General features: G+C 46.4%; 1 protein-coding gene across 16 annotated transcripts in view; it reads left to right on the top strand.

Annotated features, from left to right (window-relative positions):
* The window catches only part of LOC105456545 (CUGBP Elav-like family member 4), a 560009-nt gene that overhangs the window by 489362 nt on the left and 48479 nt on the right, over positions 1 to 22168 (top strand). For 10 of the 16 annotated variants that reach the window (XM_011700665.1, XM_011700661.1, XM_011700662.1 and 7 more), the window contains one exon: positions 7951 to 8076. The exons of 4 other annotated variants lie outside the window; for them this stretch is intronic. In XM_011700665.1, the coding sequence (XP_011698967.1) occupies positions 7951 to 8076 (126 nt within the window). Of the gene's footprint in view, positions 1 to 4941; positions 5027 to 5077; positions 5150 to 7950; positions 8077 to 22168 lie in introns of those variants that run through there. 2 more of the 16 variants (XM_011700670.1, XM_011700671.1) reach the window with 2 other exon arrangements.

Raw genomic sequence — 22168 nt, 5'->3', positions numbered from 1 at the left:
CTAACTTCGCTAAATACTCCGACATACCATAAAATGAAACTGCAGTTACAAATCCAAGAGAGTAAGTTCGCGCTCGCCTTACGACGGTGTGCTCCCGTCATCCGTCGTTCTTCCTCGTAAGAAGAAGCAGCACGAAGACGGACTCTTATAATCCGCGAGGATTTCTCTCTCGGACGGGTTTAAGACCAGTCCACGTCACGTCAGTCGGGCCGAACTTGGCAGCGACGCGCGAGAAGGCGGCGGTGGCGGCTGTGGGCCCCGCCGCTCCCCCTCCTTCCCCCCAACCCCAATATTCCGGGATACGTTTATCTACGACGAAGAGGTAGGGCGAGTGATGGCAGTGGGAGCAAGGTGGCTCGCTGAGGGATCGAAACTTATCTACTTGCTCAACTAGCTCCGGTACAGCAGGCACCCACCCTTATCCAGTCGTAGAAACTTCGACCGACCCTGAGTCGGCGGGCCAACTTCCGCGCGAGATACGCATTTCTCAAATCTGTTCTCGTCGCTGTAAACTTAATTCCGGGGCTGCTTCGGCTGCTCGCTACTATCGCGCGCGCGGCGCGGCGGCGGGGTCTTATCCCATCGACGTATGCGTGAAAAATGTTTCAGGGGAGGCAGCATCGTTGGGGGGAGAAATCTTCACTCACGTTGAGATCTCTTCCCGAGAGGTAAAGCGTATCTACGATGATACACCGGCGCGATAAGAGCCGGAAAGGATAAGTGCACAGCTCGTGCGAGTTACGATCGTAAAATTGCAGCCGATATTGCGGACGATAGCGCGTTTATGAACGGTCATTGTTCGCGCATCTCGAATACGGTAAATCTATAAAACGTTAGCAAGGATTTTCAAGATAAGGCCGAAATTTAACATGAAAATATCTTTTCGACTGTTCGTACGATTTACCGCGGACGGATTTATCGTACAAATACTTCGCGATATCTCGCGCGCATATATAAGCTTCCTCAATGCGCGCGATATGATAAAGCGGACGCGGCGGAACAGGCCGTCATTTTCCGCGGTTTCGAACGTTTCAGTAGCGTCGCATCGTCTCGCAATTAAAAGCCTGATTTATCTTTTGTATCGCTAATAGGACGTTTACTTTGCGAAGTCGAGCCGCTCGAGCGCTAGTCGTTACAGAAGAAAATCTATAAAATGATGTAATTAAACTGCATGTCGGGGATTGCAGGCGTAAAGGGCGGTCATTAACGTGGAAAGAGGCGAAGAAGTCCCTTGGAAATCGTTCACAAGATAGACGAGAAAAGCGGTTGTAAGCTATCTTAAACTATCATTTCATGAACGCGCAGCAGTAATATGCAGCGTCATTTCCTTCGTTTCTTTTTAATAAAAATACATCGTGAAAAAGTTACATCGATTTTGCTCACTAAGAATGCAGTGTGTTTCCCACGTGAGAGTTCGCGAAATCGGCAAGAAACGATTATGGTAGATTCGACCTACTTGCGGGACAACTTAAAGTGATTCAATTCGATTTAAATCCGTTTTCAGATCGAAATGAAATTCTTAGAATCCATTTATGCGATCGAGATAGAATTTATACACGGATTAAAGCGCGAAAAATGAATTACCGCTGATGGGGAGATATTCTAGGTGACCTGAATGCGTGGGCCGATTGTTACCGGATAGTAATCCTGTTATATCGTTAATTGCATGATTGCGAGACGCGATCAAATGTCGGAGGTTACTAAAACAGTAATACGTCTTCGAGATGGTTTAATTCCGATTTTGATGTTGATGTCGGTCGGCACGGATCGGTCTTGACGTCCTGAGGCAGATTACGCGTAACGTCGGTCGTGGGGACTAGTAATTACGCGACTGTGGATTTGCCATGATCCCGTGCGTTATCCCAACGAATTACATGACGTCATTAACATCTGTATCGCGCTCCGATGAAGGGTCACGTCAACGGCCACGAAGGATCGTAAAGATCGCGCCGGGGATGGTTGTTAAGGACGATGCGATTAGGAGGGTGGACAAGGAGAGTGAGACGCGAGGATGAAGTGTGGCGGAAACCATCTTGTACGATCGTACGCGCGACGGAGGATAGACATCGGCGATGCCGATGAGGGTGGAGGCGACGGCGGCGACGGCGGTGGTGGCTCGACGGTGTTGTCGAAGTTCAGTAACCCTCCCTGATTGAACTCTCTCTGCGACTACGTGGATACAGCGTCGTACATAGGTATATACGGCGCCGCAGAAGCAACGGCGGCGGCGGCGGCGCGCGGCGCGGCGGCGGGAACGGCAGCGGCACCGTGCTCAGGATCACTCCTGCATCCGCGTCAAGCCGAGGCTTTGTGGGGCCGCACGGAGGCAGGCGACCGGAGATTACAATGGCATCTCCTCCAGATTAGCATATGAATTACGATCCCCCTCATCTACTCCCCTTCGCCGCCCCCGTACATCGTGCCTTCTTCCGCGTATCCCGGTCTAACGCCCTGCGCGATCTCCCTCGATCTCTTCCTTCGCATTTCTATATGTATCTCCCTCTCTTTCTCTCTCTCTCTCTCCCTTCCCCTTCTCTCTCTCACATGTACCATGCTCTCCTCCTTTATCTTGGTGCGCTCCTTGCGTTGGAGTCCTGCCCACCTTCGTCGACAGGAAGGACTTCGGAGTAGTTGCCGGCTCGTCGGGAACGCTGTCCCCGGTGCGGCGCGGACTTTGCGAATGGTAACGAAGGGGGCCCCGACGGCTCTTAGCCTTCGGGAATTCCCGGACGAGCTTCCCTGCTATTTACATGCATCGGAAGCGACGCCGGGAGCTTCGGCGATGGCGCTCGCCGAACGGATGGAACAGTATCGATCGGTTACGACCCGCCTCCAAAGATAAATACCATATTTTTAATTAAATCGTGGCACCAATGGATACGAGCTATATTTGCCACGAGATGCTTTATAGAAATTAACGCGTGGGACGAATCGAACGCGGAGTGCGCGAGCGGACGAACGAAGGGTGGATAAGCGTCAGATTTTTGCCCGAGATACTGTTTTACTCACAACCACGCCGATTAGAGATAGCGCGTTTTTTTTCAAATAATAATAATAGCAATAATAATATCAACCAAATTACATATTTATATGTCGACGGGACAACGGTGGGCGTATGGTCACGCGATTGGGAGGAAACGAGGCGGGCACGAGCGACGACTCATTAAAAACAATGGTCGATCGACAATTTGTCTCTCGATTATCTGAAGCTCGTCATACCACACGCGGATGCGGCCCCCTCCTTCACCCCGTTATACCCTACCGTGACGCGAAATTTATGACCCGCGGCCCACTGCGGCGATAAGCGTATGTCAACATGACGGCCATCGCCAGCTGTAAAATTCCACGTAATTAATAAAATTGGCTCTCGGCACAAGGTGTGCATGGGAAAGATACGAAGAGGAGCACCGCGCGCGCGCGACAACTCTGTAGAGAGAACGAGCCGATGAATATCAACACGACCCGGGTGGGTGGTACCGCGGGTGTACATTTTTTATCGTGTAGTCTATCGCGCCCGCCGGCGCGAGCATGAATTTTATACGACGAACCTGTTATCGCGACTCACTATTACTGCGAATTATCTGTAGTTTATTACATAGTACTCTTGTATACGATTGATATGGAATCTAATGCTGTTAAAGACACCGATACATATATTGCACGGAATAAAAAAGTTCCCTGTATGTATGTATAATAACGACGAGAGAAGTTTGTTTCCAGCTAATGAAACTAAGGGCAGACGGGATATTCCCCGACGAGCAGAGAAACGACGAGGCGTTTGATACGCCGAAGGGAATCGAGACGGGTGTGGGCTGGTATGAGGATTGCCCGGAGGGGGGAGGGGGAAGTAAAAAGAGGGTGTAGCGTAGGGGAGGGGTAAGGAAGGGAAGAATCTGCGGAAAGCGGGGATGCAACGAGGCTGCAAGTCAGGCGAGAATCTAATTTCCCGAGACAAATCCTTAAATGTGCCCCGGAGCCCGGCTGGAAGGCGCGAGCCGAGGCATCTCGCGGAATGAGCTCTCGTCTAGCATCCGCGACAACGACCTTTAACTCGGCTCGCCAATTTTGCGTCTCCATAACCCCCTCGCGAAATGCGTCATTAAGCTCATTCACGCGGGAAATGCGGTAGATCGAAAACAGAGCGTCGTAATCCGGGATGCAGTCGCGATCTCTAACCGGAAAAACATAAACCGTCTTCCCCCATCCCCCGTTGATATTTTTTGCTCGTACGTCGAGATTCCCCGGCGCATTTACGTAAAGGTGCCGCGTCTCTTATTTAATTTATCGACGATTTAAGAACGGAAGGATGAAACCGTTCGGGAAAAAAATCTGAAATAAATTCGCATTCATCCAATTTTGATACGGACCCCCCTCTGCGAGAGATTTCTCAATTAGTTAAAATCAAACGTATTGAAATGTTTATGGAAATTATCCGAGTTTCATTATCGTAAATAGCATAATATGAGTTTCGAATCTTGTTACCGGTGCTATTGATATTTCGTGATAGTTTAATTCCTGCGATTATTAAACTGATTGCATTATATCCACGACTAATATTATATTATGAAAATTAGGTTACTATAATTACAAAACCTAATTGCAATGTTAAATTCAAAAATACCCGTACTTGATATTTAACGATAATCAAACGGAATATACATTTTAACGAAACTTAATCGTCCGCTGCGTAAATGAATTTAGTGCAGCACCAGAAAACTGATAAGTTATGATCAATTATAATCTGGAATTGTAAACTGAAGAGAAATAGCTTTCGCTCAACGCAGCGATGTTTTTTATAAAGCGTTGATTATGTTTTTTTTTTACAAATGATATTCTTGTTACTGATCATGAATTTTTTTTATAATCTGATAGGTCGTATCGTATTCATCACGCAGAAGATCCGATCGAAAGAAATGACCTGTACTACTGTACGAGTATGCGAAAGAAACGCATGGGTACAATTCGCAGTTGGGCGAGACTAAAGACTCGAATTGAATCTAGCGAGGATTCATATAGACGACGAATGGTGCATTACTTGGGTCCAATGCCATTTCTTTGTTTCTGTTCTGTATTCCAGAGTGCATGATGGACGACGGGAGCGCCTGTGCCATCTTCTGGAAGTAGGAAGCACCGGTTTCGGCCGCTGAAGGTAACTTCGACTTCCAGGAGATAGCTAGCTTCCTTCCAGTACCTCTATTCTTCTCCGCAAATTGGCAGAAAGAGAACTCCCCCCTCCCCCACCCCCCTCGATGAAATGAGAACAAGATGAATAAGGAAAAAAAAAAAAGAGAAACGGGTCCAACTTATCCAACCTCTCCCTCTCATTCTCTCCCGCCAACATCACGCCAACACCGCTGATTCAGCCAGCACAGCCCGCCGCAAAGTTCATTTTGCCGCTCGCTAGTGTTTGAACCACCGAACTCCCAGCATTCCCTCACGAACCACTATCCCTTTAGCCCGACTTAGTGCAGCCGGTACATATCCATCCGCCGAGGAGGCTAAATTTGCACAAAGTGCTCGTCCAAATTCTTTCGCAAAAGAAAAAAAAAAGGTCTCAAAGTTTCACGAAACTTTCGACACACGCGCAACTCATTAGGACTCTCGCGTACGTTTAGGATTATGGGATTCGTATATGTATTCGTCCGTGTTGGATTATTGGCACTCTGGATTGGCACAAAACAATTGGCTCGAGAGAAATTCGAAAAGCTCTTCGATTTTTCCGAACGCACAATTTCGAAAAGTCAAAATCTCTTCGCTGACAAAATTCTCGAGAGATGCTCTCAGCAAAAAATTCAACTGTAAAAATCAACTCGCACGCTCTTACGGTAGCGCGCACTGCTTAAATCCGCGCGATGAGAAAAACGATCGCTATATTGGGCTCCTCTATGTCAGTCTCGCTATCCCCCTTCTCATCCGTTCTTTCTCATCCGGCACGATACGCATCGTATTACGCATTACAGAAGGTATATTATAGACAGTGTTGTGCGTACCCACATGCGTGACTGAAACCTGTAGCCGTAAACCTGTCGTTCGTGTTTTTTTGCTCTGTTTATTACGCACCGCCGTTTACATCACACTTATTGAAGCCCCGTTACGACGGGGCGTGCGTGGCGTGGACGCTCTTAGAATTTCTACAGACCGGCACAATGGACCGAGAGCGATGCAGAATACATGAGAGAGAAATCGCGGGTCTTAGAGCGTCTACCGACCGTACGACAGCAACGACCCTTTGCTCCGAGTACCGAGTTTATTGTTACGTCTCTAAGTCCACAGTCCCGTCGTCTTATATTCCCGAAACCACCCCCCCCCCCCAGTCTAAATCTCATATCCATATTCGTATGGACAGAACCATCTTGATCGTACATATATTATATATATATAAAAAATATATATATATACATATACCGCTCTTTACAGCTATGATCATATAATAGTGGCTCGCTCGTTGGATGTGTTGTCTCGTTCGTTGTCAATGTGTTTTTTATCACCTCTGTACATATTTTCTGATTATGATATAATATATGTGAGCTACATTTATCTTATTGTATTACCTAGATTTGATTCTATATATGACAATTTATATATGACGTCCTTCCATTTCTCAACAGTCGAACACCACTCCTCCCCAATCCTCTCTCCAACATTCCGTTCCCAATTCAATTGGAACTCTCTCCCGTGTTATCCTACTAATTGTGAATCTCGCACAGCCATGGTCGTGTGTTTTATACTATTTGATATTACACACGAGGACACACACACACACACATATACAAACACACGCTGATACACATTTAGTGCAGATATTTCTAAACAAGCTTACCGCCGCTATTAATTTGTCAAAATTTGAGTTGTGACCTATTAATTTGAATTACAACTACAACCATATTTTAGGATAAATCTAGCTTACACAAAGTCGAAAATACTTTCAAAAAGCGAAATTGACCAAAACAGTTTCAAGTACGCTACATCCACCTTGCAAAAACAAGCGAAATGGAAATCGGAATGATATTAATCTTGAAAATTCTCGATTTTGCGCGCGCGAAACCGGATATCATCAGAGAGTTGTGATAAAATCATATTCAACATGAAATACACCTCGTATGATGTATGATCCCCGTTCTTCCTCATTCAACTTTCCGCGCACAACTTAGAAATAGCTGCAGAATATAAGTATTCATTGTTAAATTTTGTGTAACGGTGATCTATCTCGAGAATATATTATATTGTTCGTCCGCTGAACCGCTTATTAGTTTAGTGGAATTGCTCCTGAAAAGAAATTGGAAAAAACATCAACTCGACACGGATCACCGTCGGGCGTGTCAGCCATAATTGGACCGCTTAATATCCTGATTTTATCGCGATTCGTTTTTCGGTTTTGATACGTATTACAATATCGAATGTAGATCAACACTGGTTGGATTATTTTTCTTGCCTTTGTTATTACGATTTCCGTTACCATCCTCCCTTAAAGTACCGTTTCCATATGTTACATATGTATGTTACATTGTTATCGGTTATGATAATTGTTCCCGTGGTTGTTCTCGGTTACTATTGTCGCACAGAAGACACACACACACATACACACACAAAATACTCGTACACACACGTTACACTTGCGCGGTTTCCGCAGTGCTATTAGATGTACACGTTGACGTAATGACGAGTGTAACCGTGCGCGTCGAAGGTACCGTACGTGTGCACCTACAGATATGTTACGTTTTTATATATTATATATATATATCTATATATATATCCCTATTTCCCCTCCCTTTAGGATGGTGGATGCTGGTGTAACCGTGTAACTTTGTCGTTCTCGGTGTTAGCCGCAAGATCTTCTCTTTAACGCCTTATAACCCGCTTTAAGCCTGCACACGGAACTGACTAACGTTGTTCTTTCTTTTTTTTCTCTGTTCCCTCTATTTCGCAACGCGCCGTCGTCGACCCTCGCAGACAGAAAGCTGTTCGTTGGTATGTTAAGCAAGCAACAAACTGAAGACGATGTGCGACAGCTGTTTACTACCTTCGGTTCAATAGAGGAGTGCACCATCCTCCGTGGACCCGACGGAAGCAGCAGAGGTGAGTACTCTCATTGTCAAGCTTCTTACACTCTGAGTATATATTTGACAATTATTTGCATGATTAATATTTGTGCACTACGAACAAGATGCGGATAATCAAATTTCTCAATCCCAATATCGATTGCTTCTTCGATCAATCCCAACTGTCAATTGTTACGTCTAAATAAATGTCTCCTCGGGGATAAGATAGCTCAAGTATTGCACTTCAATTTTGCATTCGTCGATAGAGATTCGCAGAAAATTCGTAATAAAAACATACATGAGAATCGTAAATTATGTTGCGCCCAACGATTCGCCATCGTAAAAAGTTCAAAGATCGCCGATAAAGGAATTTAAAAATAGCTTCCGTGCTTCAGTCCCTGAGGGATTAAGCACGAAAACCGTATTCCCTCTAGAGCTAAGTGTACCGTAACGCGGCGCGCGTATATTTTTATGTCGTGGGATAAAAGCATAGGCACATTGTCCATAAAAATACGGGTATCTGTGCAATTTTTAGCCGCAGGGCGGGATATTCGCGTTCCCTCTTTACTGGCACGATCATTTCACGTCTTCGCAGCGCGCGTTACCTCTTCCGCTCGATTCATATACGGTTTTAATCCTTTAAAAATCAGCGAATATAACAAATCCGAAGCAAAAGCTCGCGTTATTTCAACACTGTAGTTTCATCTTCTTGTTAGCGCGTAAAAGTAAATTTCATAATATACACAAAATGTAGCAAATGCTCACTATATTTTCTTTCAAATGTTTAACTTGAAATGTGTTTAAATTGCGACCCAGACAACTACATTTGTTAAAATAAAATTCATTTTGAATTACACAAGAAATCGAGTGATGTCCAAGGCTGACATCTTAAAAAGATCTCTTATACATATTTTATCATGTGAAAGAAAAAAAAACCTTGACATTTTGTTGAAGAAAAATTGGTTTTAAAATAGTCGGAGAAATAAAAAAGAGATAGTGTGATAACCTTGGACACTTTGTACTGTACAGTATCCGAGAGAGCCACGAAGAGCTCATAATCCGCGGCGTCTTTAAGCGTTTTCATCGAACGATGAAGCGAGCAAAGAGACTCTCCGGGGCACCTGGTTTTTAGGAAGGGGGGTGGCTGGGGGGAGGGGCAAACGGACTCCGCGAAATTAATCACGAGATGAAGCAGCAAAAGAGGGAGGGAGGAAGGGCTGACTATCTCAAAGGAAAGAAGGCAATTGCCTCGACCAGGCATTACGAGAAGGAAAAAAGAGATGGAAGCTCACCGCGCTCGACGATGATGCACGACTAAGCCCAGGCGGAAGGATATAATCGCGACGGCATTTGAATATCCGCTCGCGCTGTAAACAGCGCGGAAGGGTAGGCAGGCGTCGAGGGATGGATGTAATTCGGGCGGGGATAACTGACGGGGAATGGCGGACGAAAAGTGGGTGCGGAGCTGCAGTCGGACGAAGCGCGGCGAGAGCAATAATTTCCGCTGGACGAGGCGGCGAAATTTAAATATTTTCATTCAAGAGTGAAGACCTCGCGATGCGTCTTCACTCGGCAGGCAACGAGGGAAGAGAGAGAGAGAGAAGGGGAAAAGGGGGGTAGCAACGAGCTACGAAGGTGATCGAAGAAAATGAGAAAGCAAGGCGAACCAGCGAAAAGGGAAAGAGAAGGGAAGGAAAGAGTGAGAGCAGAGAAGAGATAGAGCAAACCGAGGGGCGACCGGGAGAAATAAGGAAACGGGTGGGAAGGGCGCGGGTAGGCAGGCGCGAATGTAATTAAATTCCACTTTGAAGTGAAACTCACTTTCAGCAGTTAATAAGATTTTGATTCGCAGTCGGTGACGTAACGCAGCGCGCCCATCGTCTTTGGCAGGTAGGCGCTGCTGCTCGCTCGCGACGACGAAGGAAGAAGCACGGGGTGGCGGTGGCGGCGAAGGGAGGCCGCGCCGCGCCGAGGAGAAGTAACGGAAGTAGTATGCGAGAGAGAAGAGAGCTTTACAATGTGCGAAGTCTGTGCTCCTTCGCTCCTCGCAGCAAAGACCAAGCCCACTCGCCCGGCCTCTCCCGCTCTCAGCTACGTTCTGCCGTTGCGTCAGAGCTCTGGTTCTTTGTCGAAAGCCAGGACGATGTTGCGTCAGCTTTCTCCGAGCTCTTTAATTAAAATTACGCGAGCGCGCGCGCGCGCGCAACAGCGCGACGACAGTTTCCAACCGGTAGTCGGTTTATCACGTAGAATGCGTTCGCGATTGCCCGCCAAGAATCTCAGGTATGTCGCTCCCCTCTCTCACCGCTCCCCCTCCCTCAACAATTACAATACCTTTGACAAAATGAAGCACGCGAGGTCTGAAACGCAATCTCGAGCTTAATCTCCGCTCCGCCAAGTTGACCTTCCGACGTTAAGGCAGGGTCGATCATTGCGACGTTAACCGCAACGCGGTTGCTGCATCCATTTCTCCCGAATCACCCGAACAAGTTCCAATTTCTATCCTCAGCTAGGCGCTTAGCTGGCGCGAATCTTCCGGAGATAATTCCGCCGCAATCCTCAGCCGCGACATTCGTCCTTGGACACTGGTATCAGAACGAAGTTACTCGGCGGGGATGGATGTGCTTGTGCCGTGGGAAGGGCCTGATCGCTTATTCCGCGCAACTCCACCGCGGCATATCCCACGCCCCGATCTCGTCCCGGCGGAAACTTTCCCAACACGCTTCATCACCGCTCGCCGAGCCTCGGTCGAGTTTCATAACTAGCTAATCCGACCCGTAATAGAGAGATCAGCCAGAGCTCCGACGAGCGCGGGCATATATATCTGTATATATACGTTATAATATACACACATACACATACATATCGCCACGCTGCGAATCTACGTGGCACCGAATTACAGCGGGGAGGATATCGTTTCGGTAACTCTTATTCCGGCATCATCCGTCAGTAAAGCGCGGGGATCAGTTATACGTCGGGAATGTAAGCGCACGCGGCCGGAATATCTCGCTGGCACACGTAACTCGCGCGCAACTTCCGTCAGCCGATGTGTCCCCCTCTTGCCTTCCCCCCATGAGTTACGACGATCGAAAGTTATCGGCGATATCCTCAGTTGCCCTTAGTTCCCTTCCATTCGCTATACTCTTTCAACTTAACTTTTCTTATCGGATGACGCTACCTATCCCCGAAAGGTGATGGGAGATTTGTCGGTAACGAGGAGTCTAAAAAAAAAGAAAGACTCGCGAATCTTCGAGTTCTTAGGGGGAAACGCGATGTCGATCGTCATCATCCCCGTCGTCGTTGCCGTCGTCTTCGTCATCGTCGTCAAAGCGACGCACTGCGTTGTCCCTCCCTCCGCCCCGGCTCCCCCTGCTGCCCGCAGCTTTCTTTCGAACCCCCGTTCTGTACCACCGTCGTCTCCCAGGGGGAAGAGGGGAAACGATGGAGCTCTTCGTCCAATTATTTTTCCCTCGCTTCGAAACATTTCAACGCCACTTCAACGAACGAACTCGTTCTATTCTCGTTGCCGCGCAACCCTCTCCGCGCCACCCTCCCGCGTTCAGAACAGAACCGCGTCACTTCTTCCCCGGGTTCGCTCTCTCCCCGGCCCCTGTCGGAGTTACGTTCCCCTCCGTAGCTATGCGTACGCGATCCCAACTGGGCCACCCCTTAACGCGGAGTCCGCATTATTTCAATTGCGCGAACGGCAATAATTCACCGCGCTAAGAAGATTATAAAATGTTTATGAATAATGGAACAAAGTGTATATATATATATATATATATATATATTTATACATATATACATATATATGCGCGGGGCCCTTCTATGTACCGCAAGACGTGGGAAGCTCGTCGAGAGGTAAACGCCGCCGCTACTAAACGGTAAAACGGAGGCACTCTCTCCCTGTGGTAGGCAACCGGGAGAGTACCACGTGTACCCTGTGTGCGTCACGATTGCGCAACCGTGTGCCGTAAGCGCGATACGATTATTCAAACCGGGGCAAACAATTCCCGTGCATTAAGTCGTAATAACATTGCGCGCTGGTATTCCCCGATCCTCTTTTGTCGCGGGGACTCGCAAAACGCGAGTATTCGGTACTCGGCAGTCCCGGCCGCGCTAACTATCGGGCGGCATTATGTAACATTTAACCACCCACCTCCGGGGCACGGAGAGAAGTACAATAGATCATGAGTTCGCGAGTTACTGCGCGAACAATGCAATTACGAGAAACATTATATCGTTCGCTTCAAGATCTCACCTTAAGGGATGCGGCGGGATGCTAATTTACTCAATTTTAACATCGAGGCACATTTTTATGTGTGTGTTTGAGAAAAGAATCGGAAGTTAGGTTAAAAATCTTTCCTAACATAATAAACGTCTATCGCTTTATGCAAACTTAAAGCTTCCCGATGTGTCGCTGCAAACGACTGTTTCGATTAGCGATCTCTCGCTAATTCGAATTAAATGAGAGATTGACAACTAAAAACAAATGATGTTTCTGCAATTAGCAAGTTGCTGAGTGTTCTACGTCAATATGTATTCCTGCAGTCGATCCGTGCTGGCGCACCGTGCGTTTCATTGACTGCAAACGAGTGTTTAGGGATTAAACACACGAGCGGCGTGTAATCGTTGTTGTTTTCTCAGCACGTTTGTGTCAGTGCGATTTATCGTCGCGGCAATAGTTAGCGCCCTTTAAATCGTCGCGCCAGTTCGCCGAGCGTGAGGGGAGCGGGCGGGCGCCCGAAATCATTTCCGATTATTTTCGGCTGTGCGGAGCTTTCGTTTTTGACTGGGCGACGTAAAGAGATTGCGATGGCCGTTAACGATATTGCTGACGGGAAATATGACGAATCAATAATTTCCTCAGCCTAGCATTTTATGATGGGGCATTAAACGAGCGATGGTTATCGACGATTAATCGTTCGGCTGTCACTTGCACTGGCGCGGTGCGGCGCGCGTCGGTATGTATCGCGTGCCTTAATACTCGCGGACAATTTGCGTCCTTTATCTTTCGACACGCACATGGAGAGCGTACCGCCTTCATTATTGCAAAAGCACCGGCATATTACTGTCGCGGGGATTATAGGAAAAATATCCTACACTTTACAGGTACACCCTCTCATTATCGCGAGGCTATAAACTTGTCCGTCCTCATTATCCTGCAGGACCGTGCGCATGCAGTTATCAAGCGATAATTCTATTAATGATTCTACTTATTGCGACGCGAATTGTAGAATATAAGCAGGGTTTGACAAGATGGGCCCAACCTAATAAAATCCACAGTTTTTATTGGGTTGACCCACTTTAAAAAACCTGTAAAATTTCACGAAAAAATTCAAATAAAATTTAATAATAATATAAATAAAATATTTAATTTTAAGTAATATGAATAAATAAAATTTGATGTTATAAAAGAAGACATATATTAAACTTGGCAAAGAAACATGATACATAATGAAATTGAATTAATGTACTTATTTTACATTTTAGTTCCAATCAATATTTACATCCTTATTAAATCGCAAAAAACGATAAACTACTTTTATAAGCTTTATTGGCTTTTTCTATTTCAAATCAATTTCGTAGTTTCGAGACCAGACAAATCCAAAAATTGAAAAAAATCGCTCAATAAATGCTGAAGACGCAGAACAAGACAGTAAATTTGAAAAGAAATCGCAGAATCCTCTTGGTAAATAGTGATGGGAAAAAAAACTTAAAAAAACTGATACATCCGAGGGTCAAAGACGTGTCCTATAATTTTGCATATATATCTCTCGAGAGATCTATGTGATCCTGATCTTGTTGAATTGACAAAGCAAGTCTGTAGCCGGAGGGAGCGGTTCGGTTGACGTGATACGGATCCTTATCGCGCTTCGCACGCCTCGCGTGACCGGGGAGGGGTGCGAGATCTAGTTTGACGATCCCTCAATGAAAAGCCCGTAATATAACGTGCGATTTAAATAAATCTGTCACGCGAATTGTTATTTATATTGCATCTCGCACCCATTCACTTTCGGAATGTGTTCGCGTGCGGGGTTTTCAGCGCGCTGCTGAGGTCAGAGCCAAATGTCGAAATTCTCAATACATTAAATGCATCATACAGTCGGCGGGTAAATTTACTTCTTCTCGGGCGACGATGATTGATCGACCTATGTAAGCCTGACACCCGACTTTAAGAAAAAAAAAACGTCTCAAAACGAATGTATTTTTGGATATTTACCATATCAGAATATTTCAAAAGTGAAATATGTCGAAAAATCTACTCTAAATCAAATACATGCGAGTAACAAACTCTTTTAACAACGGTTAAGAGAACTTGATTTGCAGTAGTTAGAGGGCCCAGTTACAAAATAGAGTTGTTTTTCCATATTTCAAAAATTCCGCACGACGGTCAAAATTATATTTTATCTCTTCAATGATGAAACTAGATTAACCCTACAAATTTTAGTGACGGAAAAAAAAAGTGTACATCTGAGAGGGACAGAGGGCGAGAGAAGCGACGGTATAAGGAAGAAACAGGAACGGGGGAGGGGAAGTATGAGACGAGTTTCTTCGACGATCCTCCGCGGTTTATTTTCACGGCGGTAAATTAACGGCTCGTGGCTAGACTCTACCCCCCCCCCTCCCCCCTCGGGACTATTTCGCAAGCAGTAACAGCACCCGGTGATTCTACACTGAAATTAGTGAGAGATGAAACACTTGGACGAAACGTGCGGCAAGTCGACAAACATTTTCATCTGTGCGCTTTGTTAATTACAATTGAAGAACATCTAAGGGAAGCACCATAAATTAAAAAAGACAGCACATTCGTTAACATTAACATTATATAATTTCATTTCATTAATTTTTTTTGGGAGAGGGGGGGGAAATTCAAGTTATTCGCGTTAAAAGGAAACTGAAGCAGAAGAATTTTGGCGTTTAATTAGCAGTCACGTTATATTCTCACCGCGTACAAGTTGGACCCGAATTTTCTAGAAAATTTGAGCGTGGAATATAATCCGTTTAAATAGCACGGGCAACTTTCGCTCGATTGTTGGGAGCCATGCGCGATTTAGTTCCTGAAGGAATTATCCTGGGCGATGTCCGCGCGTAGACGGTATATCTCAAAATTCCGCACATTTTCCGGCGACAACGGCGGCGTGTACAAGCCGCAAAAGGCAGACAAAACTAGCGGTTGAAAATGTAAGATACTGGCGAAAATGGACGATGACAAGGTACGTGCTTCGGTATCAAGCGACTCTACGGGGCTGCTCCCGCGAAGTTTAATTAAATAACGAGGTGACGTCGCTGGCGGGAAAGACGACGCGAGGGGGAAGGTCGGGGTCGGCGGGGGAGGGAGGTGGAGTTGGCGCGAGGACGGGTGGAAGAAAGGGGACCGGCAGAGAGACAGCTAGAAACACAGAAGCCGGCAGTAAGAAAACGCGCGGACTTGGAAAGTGGGATGGACTGGGCCGAGGTGCCAAGTTGCTAGGTGACTTTGCTAGTTATTTAATTAGTCCGGAGATTCTCCCTTATACTCGACCACTTTCCCGCACCTCTCCCCCGCCAGTCTTCTGCTTTCTCAATCCCCTCCCCCCTCCAACCCTCACCCACTCCGCTCTAGCTCTTTTTCCTCTCTCCTGATGTTCCTCCACACTTTGTCTCCGGAAGAGACACCGCTGACTTTTATCAGACGATGAGTTCTCTTTTAACTAGCGACTCGTGTACGCGCCAACACACAAAAGAGACCTTCGTACAACAATACTATTATTTCCGAACGCGAAAAAATTTGCTTTCGCGTAAACCTCGTAATTGTTACATCGTCGATACTCAATTAAGTAATACGTCGTGAGATAAAGTATCATCCCGAAGCTGCTGATTTTTCGTGACGGCAATTGGGAACAAAATCAGAAATGGCCATTTCGATAACGACATTCGATTTGCCCTCATCCGCAGGAGAGCGTCCCCTTCCGATCCCAGTAAGGGATGTTTCAGGCACGTTCCTCAGAGCGTTTTCCTTTCACCGAAAGATCGCCCTCCCGGTATTCAATATTCCGTGGGATTTCCGCTTTATCGTTAGCCGTCTGTATGTAATATCGGCACGACCGTTAAAGAATCCTCGATTCCGCGGCCTTAAGGGACTTAGGAAGGACTCCCGGTGAAGGGGTTAACGCACGATTTTCGCGATATTGCGAGTTCGTTACGGCGTGCGGCGCAATTCGCCCTGGGGTAATTCCGATAATACCAGCAATCATCCTGTCACCGAGTTAAGCCCTCGTAAGCTCCCGGTGCCTTTCCGCCAGCAACTCCGGTGGAAACGGGAGAGCGGGATCGAAGGGCCAGGTATAGGAAAAGGTTGGCGACTTCCCATGGGGAATCTATTCGTTTTCCTTGTCGCAGGACGCCGCCCTCTGATGCCTTCCTTTTCCCGAGCGCTCTCCTTCCCCAATTTCCACGTGTATTTAGGATCGAACGCGAGGTGGGATCCAGGGTTTGACAAGATGGGCCCAAACCCAATAAAATCCACCTACTGGGCTGGGCTTTAAAAAAAGATCGAGTTTTTTCAAATCCTGCCTCTCTCTCTTTCTCGTTGGGCGGCAGTAGGAAAGTATATACGAGGCAAGAGGTCGTAATTACCAGGAAATTGAATTGATCCATCGTCCAATCGCTTGTATATACTTCCCGTGATTGTATTATAAATAAACGAGAAGAGAAATATATATACCCTCGAATTATGAGAGCCCTTCTAATTCCTATCATTCCCCATCTAAACGTAATAATAAGCTGCTTTCCTGCAGCAATCGAGGCTGCAATTACTCGAGATTTCGTCGCAATTATGCGAAAGTATCTCGCCGTGAAGATGAGAATTTATACTGTACACGAAAATAAGAGTCTCTCCCTTGCGCTGTGCCGTTACACATATATTTTCGTTTTTACAGGTACGGCACGTTATCGGCAACTTCATATGCGTTTCCCCCCTCTCCTCCCTCTCCCCTCCCTCCACCCTTTTTCCCCGGGCGCATTTTCACCAAAGCGCGACGCGAAGGAAAATTGTTTATTTAACGACGAAGCAGGGATTACCGGGCGCTAAAAGCGCGTCCCTTCGCGTGCTTCAGCCATAACTAAAAATTTGCATGGGTAAATGTTCGCTCTCGAGAGACGTCCGTCGAGCGAAACGGAAGTGCCGTACGTGACCGGAATTTCCTCGCGCACATCCCCGGTAGAATCCCTTTGCACGTTTATCTGTATTTCCCTTACAATGTCTTAAGAAATTCTAAAACACACCCCGGGCACATAGGCGGGAAAGGATGACTCGCGTGGCGAACGCCAGATGCGACTGCTGTGCGGGACGATACTGACAATGAGGGAAAACTTGGGCAATCCAGTGTATCCAGTATATTAAAAGTAGTGGCTGGCCAACGCGGTTTTTACATCGATTAAGTTTTACTTGTCATAGCGGCGTGACTCACAACGTAAATATATTTGATTAAACAATTTATGCGTTGACGCATATAAATTTCAATGAAAATCTTTTATCACGCAACACTCGAGTTTCGCGATTAATATTTTACGGTCGATACGATAAAGTACGAACGTTAAGCGTCGTTTACAATCTCACTCCTGGTAAATTAAATAAAGTAAAAATTAAGATTATCATTAATTTATTATTAAAATAAATTAAGTAATTTGGTTATCAATATTGAATTTTGTTAATCATTAGTAAATTATAAAAAATAAAAATTTATAAGATGAAAGATTTTCATCAAAATTCCAAAATGAGGTGCGCGGCGGTAAAACGTTACACTAATGCGTGTCAGCCTTACTTTAGCAATACGGCGGCGGGCGCTAGGTATTGTCCCTTTGTCGACAACGTCAGCGACATCGTTAACGAATCGATAAGACCGGACCTTATTGTCGGGCGGAATAAAGCGCGCCGGGATGCGCGTGTTACCGACGCGTTCATCTGTGGGAACGTCACGTGCCGCGTTCCACAAGAGCGAAATGTGTCAACGTCCTGGCTATGTGTCGCGGCCGATGACAATCGCACTGGATTATACGCGACGAAAAACTATTTTGGTCATGTCGTTCCTCGGTTGCAGCGCGCCAGCGTGATTTCGATGATATACGCACGTTATTGGGGAACATCAGAGAGAAAGAGAGAGAGAGAGAAAGAGAGACACACGCACACTCACACAAGCGAAAAAGCGTTGATATTACAAAATCCCGTGGTTCGCGTCAGCATCTCGTTATATATCCGACGTTTTTATACATATTGCATTACCGGTAATGTCGTTTATCGGACTACTGCAGACTTAAAATGTAATATACATTTTACGCAGTACGCAACCGGGTGGATATTTGGCAGAGGCATTAAATATTCCGTTCCCTTTTGATACATTTTCAGATTGCGCTTTTGTCGTTACACGTTAATTACAAAATTAAAATATTAATTGCTCACATAAAAGTATTTTTTGTTAATTTAAGCTCTGTAGGTCCGCGTCCGTATATGTAGACGAGCGCGCGTCTATCCCCGTCACAGGTACTGCATACTCGACGGTTAAATATGCCGACGTGTTCATCCCACTCTCTTCGTAATGTTTAAAGAATGGAAGACAGTTAAATTAGTGGTAGACTCCGTCTGAGAAGAGGGATATCGCACAAAAGAGTGTCAATATTTTTGAAGAGTGGACCTTAAACGCGCTCCGGAGACGGTGTCTCGCTCCGGTTCTCCGTTCCCCTTTTAATGTATTTACAAAAGAGACGAGCCAGCTCGCCCCTCCCCCGAAAGAGGGAAAGAAACCGCCCTCGCGCCGCCGTCTTTTCTACATCCCGTTTGTATGGGCGCCGCGCCGCCGCCGCGAAACGCCATGTGGCGAGGGAAGAAACGGTCGACCCTCATCCCAGTTGTTTCCAGCTCCAAATGGCAGCTCGCCAAGTGTGCTAACACCCTCTCCTCGTGCACATGCAGCGAGCCGGCTCTCCTCTCTCTCTCTCTCTCTCTCTCTAGCGACCCTTTCTGTGACACGCACGCCAGGTCCCATTGAACGCCACCCGCGCTCACGCGTTGCACGCGCGGGATCCGCACACAATGCGCGCAAACACTTTGCATTCGTAAACATGCGTAAACAATGACGGCGGTTTCGCACCTAAGCCTCGCTAAAAGTACGCATCGTCACCCCGTCGAGCCCGCGGCTGCGTTGCAACGAGAAAAGGGTGAGAGCAATCCCGATTTCTCGCCGAGAATCGAGTTTTTCAACGATTTATGGTCAATCTCGTAAATTTTTCGTGGAAGAGTTTTTTAGTCTTGCGACGATGTTTCGTCTCGCAAAACTGTCTTGCATTTAATGAATAATCTTACGCATCAATAATTACACCGAATATTTATTTACGTAACCGCAATTGACGACGACTAAAAATGCTAACGGAAAATTTCCTATTTAACGTAGACGTGCTTAATTCTACTGAAAAAAAAAAACAAGAAGTGATATAATCACTACCTACTGCGAGCAAGTGAGTAGTTCAAGAAGACAGAAAATCAGACTGCTTACTGCTATCCGCCAAACAAAAGTCTGTGCTTCGCTACAAGTATAAATTTCTCGCGCCTTTCATCAGGTTAGAGCTACACGCAGCTCCGAGACGGAAATGGCAGCTAAATGGTATATCTCCAGAAGGGAGGGGGGGAGCTAAGACGTAATTCGGTTTTTAATTGGTTTTTGCGCGAGAGGCGGATTTCGCCTCGGGGCGTTATGAAGTTTCGCGTACGCGCGCGCGGCGGGGCGACGAAGTTCGCGCGCGATATCCGAAGTCCGGCCCCCCGGACCCTTCTTTTTCTAACTCGCGATATTTCCAGACACGATCAACCCGGATTAAAGAACTCCATCGAAGGCGTTATTAAAGGTTAGGTCCTCTGTCTATCGGTGTCGTGGGGAAACGAACTATATCTCTCCACCGTGCCCGACAACCGATTAAAACTTCAGGCTTATTAAGATCGCATTAAACTTTCAGCCGATTCATCTCGCGGCGAGAGACGAGGGATTTCCCTCGTACCTATTTATCCAAATTGCTATCAATGCTGAATTTACAACTCGGACAGGGGGGGGGGGGAGAGGGGCGCGTCTGAACACAGTCAAGTCGGAAACTCGCATGACTCTGTAAAAGCTGAATACTCCATTACGGAAAACTAATGTGTAAAATAAAGTTCGGGCGACGCGCAAGCCCCGGTTTCGACGCGGAATATAAACGGATTTAAAGTCGCGTGATGCTCGGAGGCATTAACTGTGTGAATGAATTATGCGTTAAGAAAAAAATCGAATTACATCCTCCTATTTATTTTACGTGATAACTTGGATATTTGTGACACAATTTCTACGAAAAAGTACATATGTATGCCGAATGGAAATTGTAATGTCTTATTAATTCTTCGAAACGATAACGTATATCCCTTGGTCACCTGAACAGTAAACGAACCAAGTCCGCAGCCCTTACTGACCATTCAGCATTATAAAGGGTGCTCAAATATTGATTCGACTGGCAATTATGAGTGGTTTTTCACCAGCCTCCGCGAGCATACCCTTCGGCCTTGTTTCCCGGGATCGCTTAATTACGGGATGTTTGCGTTTCTCAAAATTAAACTCCTGCTGATCGAGATAGCGCATCGTGGCCGCAGCCCTCAGGGTAGTCTAAACAAATTTGCGTGAAACGAGAGCGCGCGGGTCAATAGCGATCGTGATTTTCCATTGGTTCGATACAGAACGACGTAAGCTGCAGAGCTTGAAAAAAAAAGCCCAGTCCAGTGGGTTTTTTTTTTCGGGATATATGCGCCGCGTGTAAGAAATTTCGCCTGATGATAACGTTTAATCTTAGTGGTCTATGCCACACATTTGAGACAACCATTTAAGTATGGAGTTTTAATGAAAAGAGCACGTTCGTCTATTTTCATTAAAACTCCATACTTAAATTTTTCTCTGTCTCGCTAGATTTTTCGATTAAAATAAAATAAATTATCAATAATAAATTTTGTTAATCATTAGTAAATTATAAAAAATTAAAACACATAAAACCCGAAAAAAATCCGCTGGTTTTATTAGGCTGGACCTATCTTGTCAAAAATAATTATTGAATCCGCACGATTCGAAAACGTAACATTTTCGACGTTGAATTTTTCCAGACTACGTGCACACGCGCATACTTTTCGCAGTGTAATTTTCAGTATAATTGTAAACTGAATACCAAAACGCTTGTGCGAAAGGCGTATGAGTTCCGGTTTGTTCGACCACACGTACCGCATCGGCAACGTACCTACTATTTCCACGCGTCATCTGGCGTGATCGTTAATCCTGGATGTCGAGCAAGACGATAATCCCGGAGAGGGTGCAACGGGGTTATAAGCCACTACAACGACCGTTTCCGTCGGGCCTACGAGGTCCTTCATCTATCGCTCTTCACCTGTCGATAATACGCGTCGGAGGCGGACAAATAAAAAAAAGAAAGAAGGAAAAAAGAAAGGAATGGAAAAATAAAAGGTGGGACGCGCGCGCGTTCCCTCCCCCCCCCCATCGCGCACGCCCCGTCGCCCCGGCCACGAGCGTAATGATGCACGTAATGTACCCAGCCGTGGCTGAATCGTTTAACGCGCGGATAAGCAGCGGTATTTCCATTACGTGAGAAACATAGGCTGACTCGTCGTTACGAGTTTCATAGTGCATTACAGCGAAGGGTTGGCAAAGAGAGAGAGAGAGAGAGAGAGAGAGAGAGAGAGAGAGATCGCGCGCGCGTTCCCTTCCATGGTATAACACGCGATCAAACGAGATTAGAGCCCACACATCGCATGCGCGCGTGTGTATCCGTGCGTGAGCTCGTACGCGGCCGTAACTCGGACTAATCCGCCTAACGCCGTCCGTTACGGACTCTCGGGCTCCACCACGCGGTATGTGCTCGCCGCGTATTACGCCATCGTGTGTGCCATGCCTCTCTTCCTCTCCCTCCCCCTCGCGCGAGCACATGCATATATGTATTAAGCCGCGGTGCATATGGTACATGGCACCGGTACACATACCGTGTACATATGTACCACGGATGGCGTGTGTGACCCGCTTACGCGAGAGAACGCGCGCGACTTGCTTTCGCGTATATTACGGATAACTGTA

Source organism: Wasmannia auropunctata, unplaced genomic scaffold (genome assembly GCF_000956235.1).
Source record: "Wasmannia auropunctata unplaced genomic scaffold, wasmannia.A_1.0 LD335634.1, whole genome shotgun sequence".
Classification (NCBI taxonomy): domain Eukaryota; kingdom Metazoa; phylum Arthropoda; class Insecta; order Hymenoptera; family Formicidae; genus Wasmannia; species Wasmannia auropunctata.
Note: the sequence above shows the minus strand (reverse complement) of the source record. Positions and strands in the feature narration are given on the sequence as shown.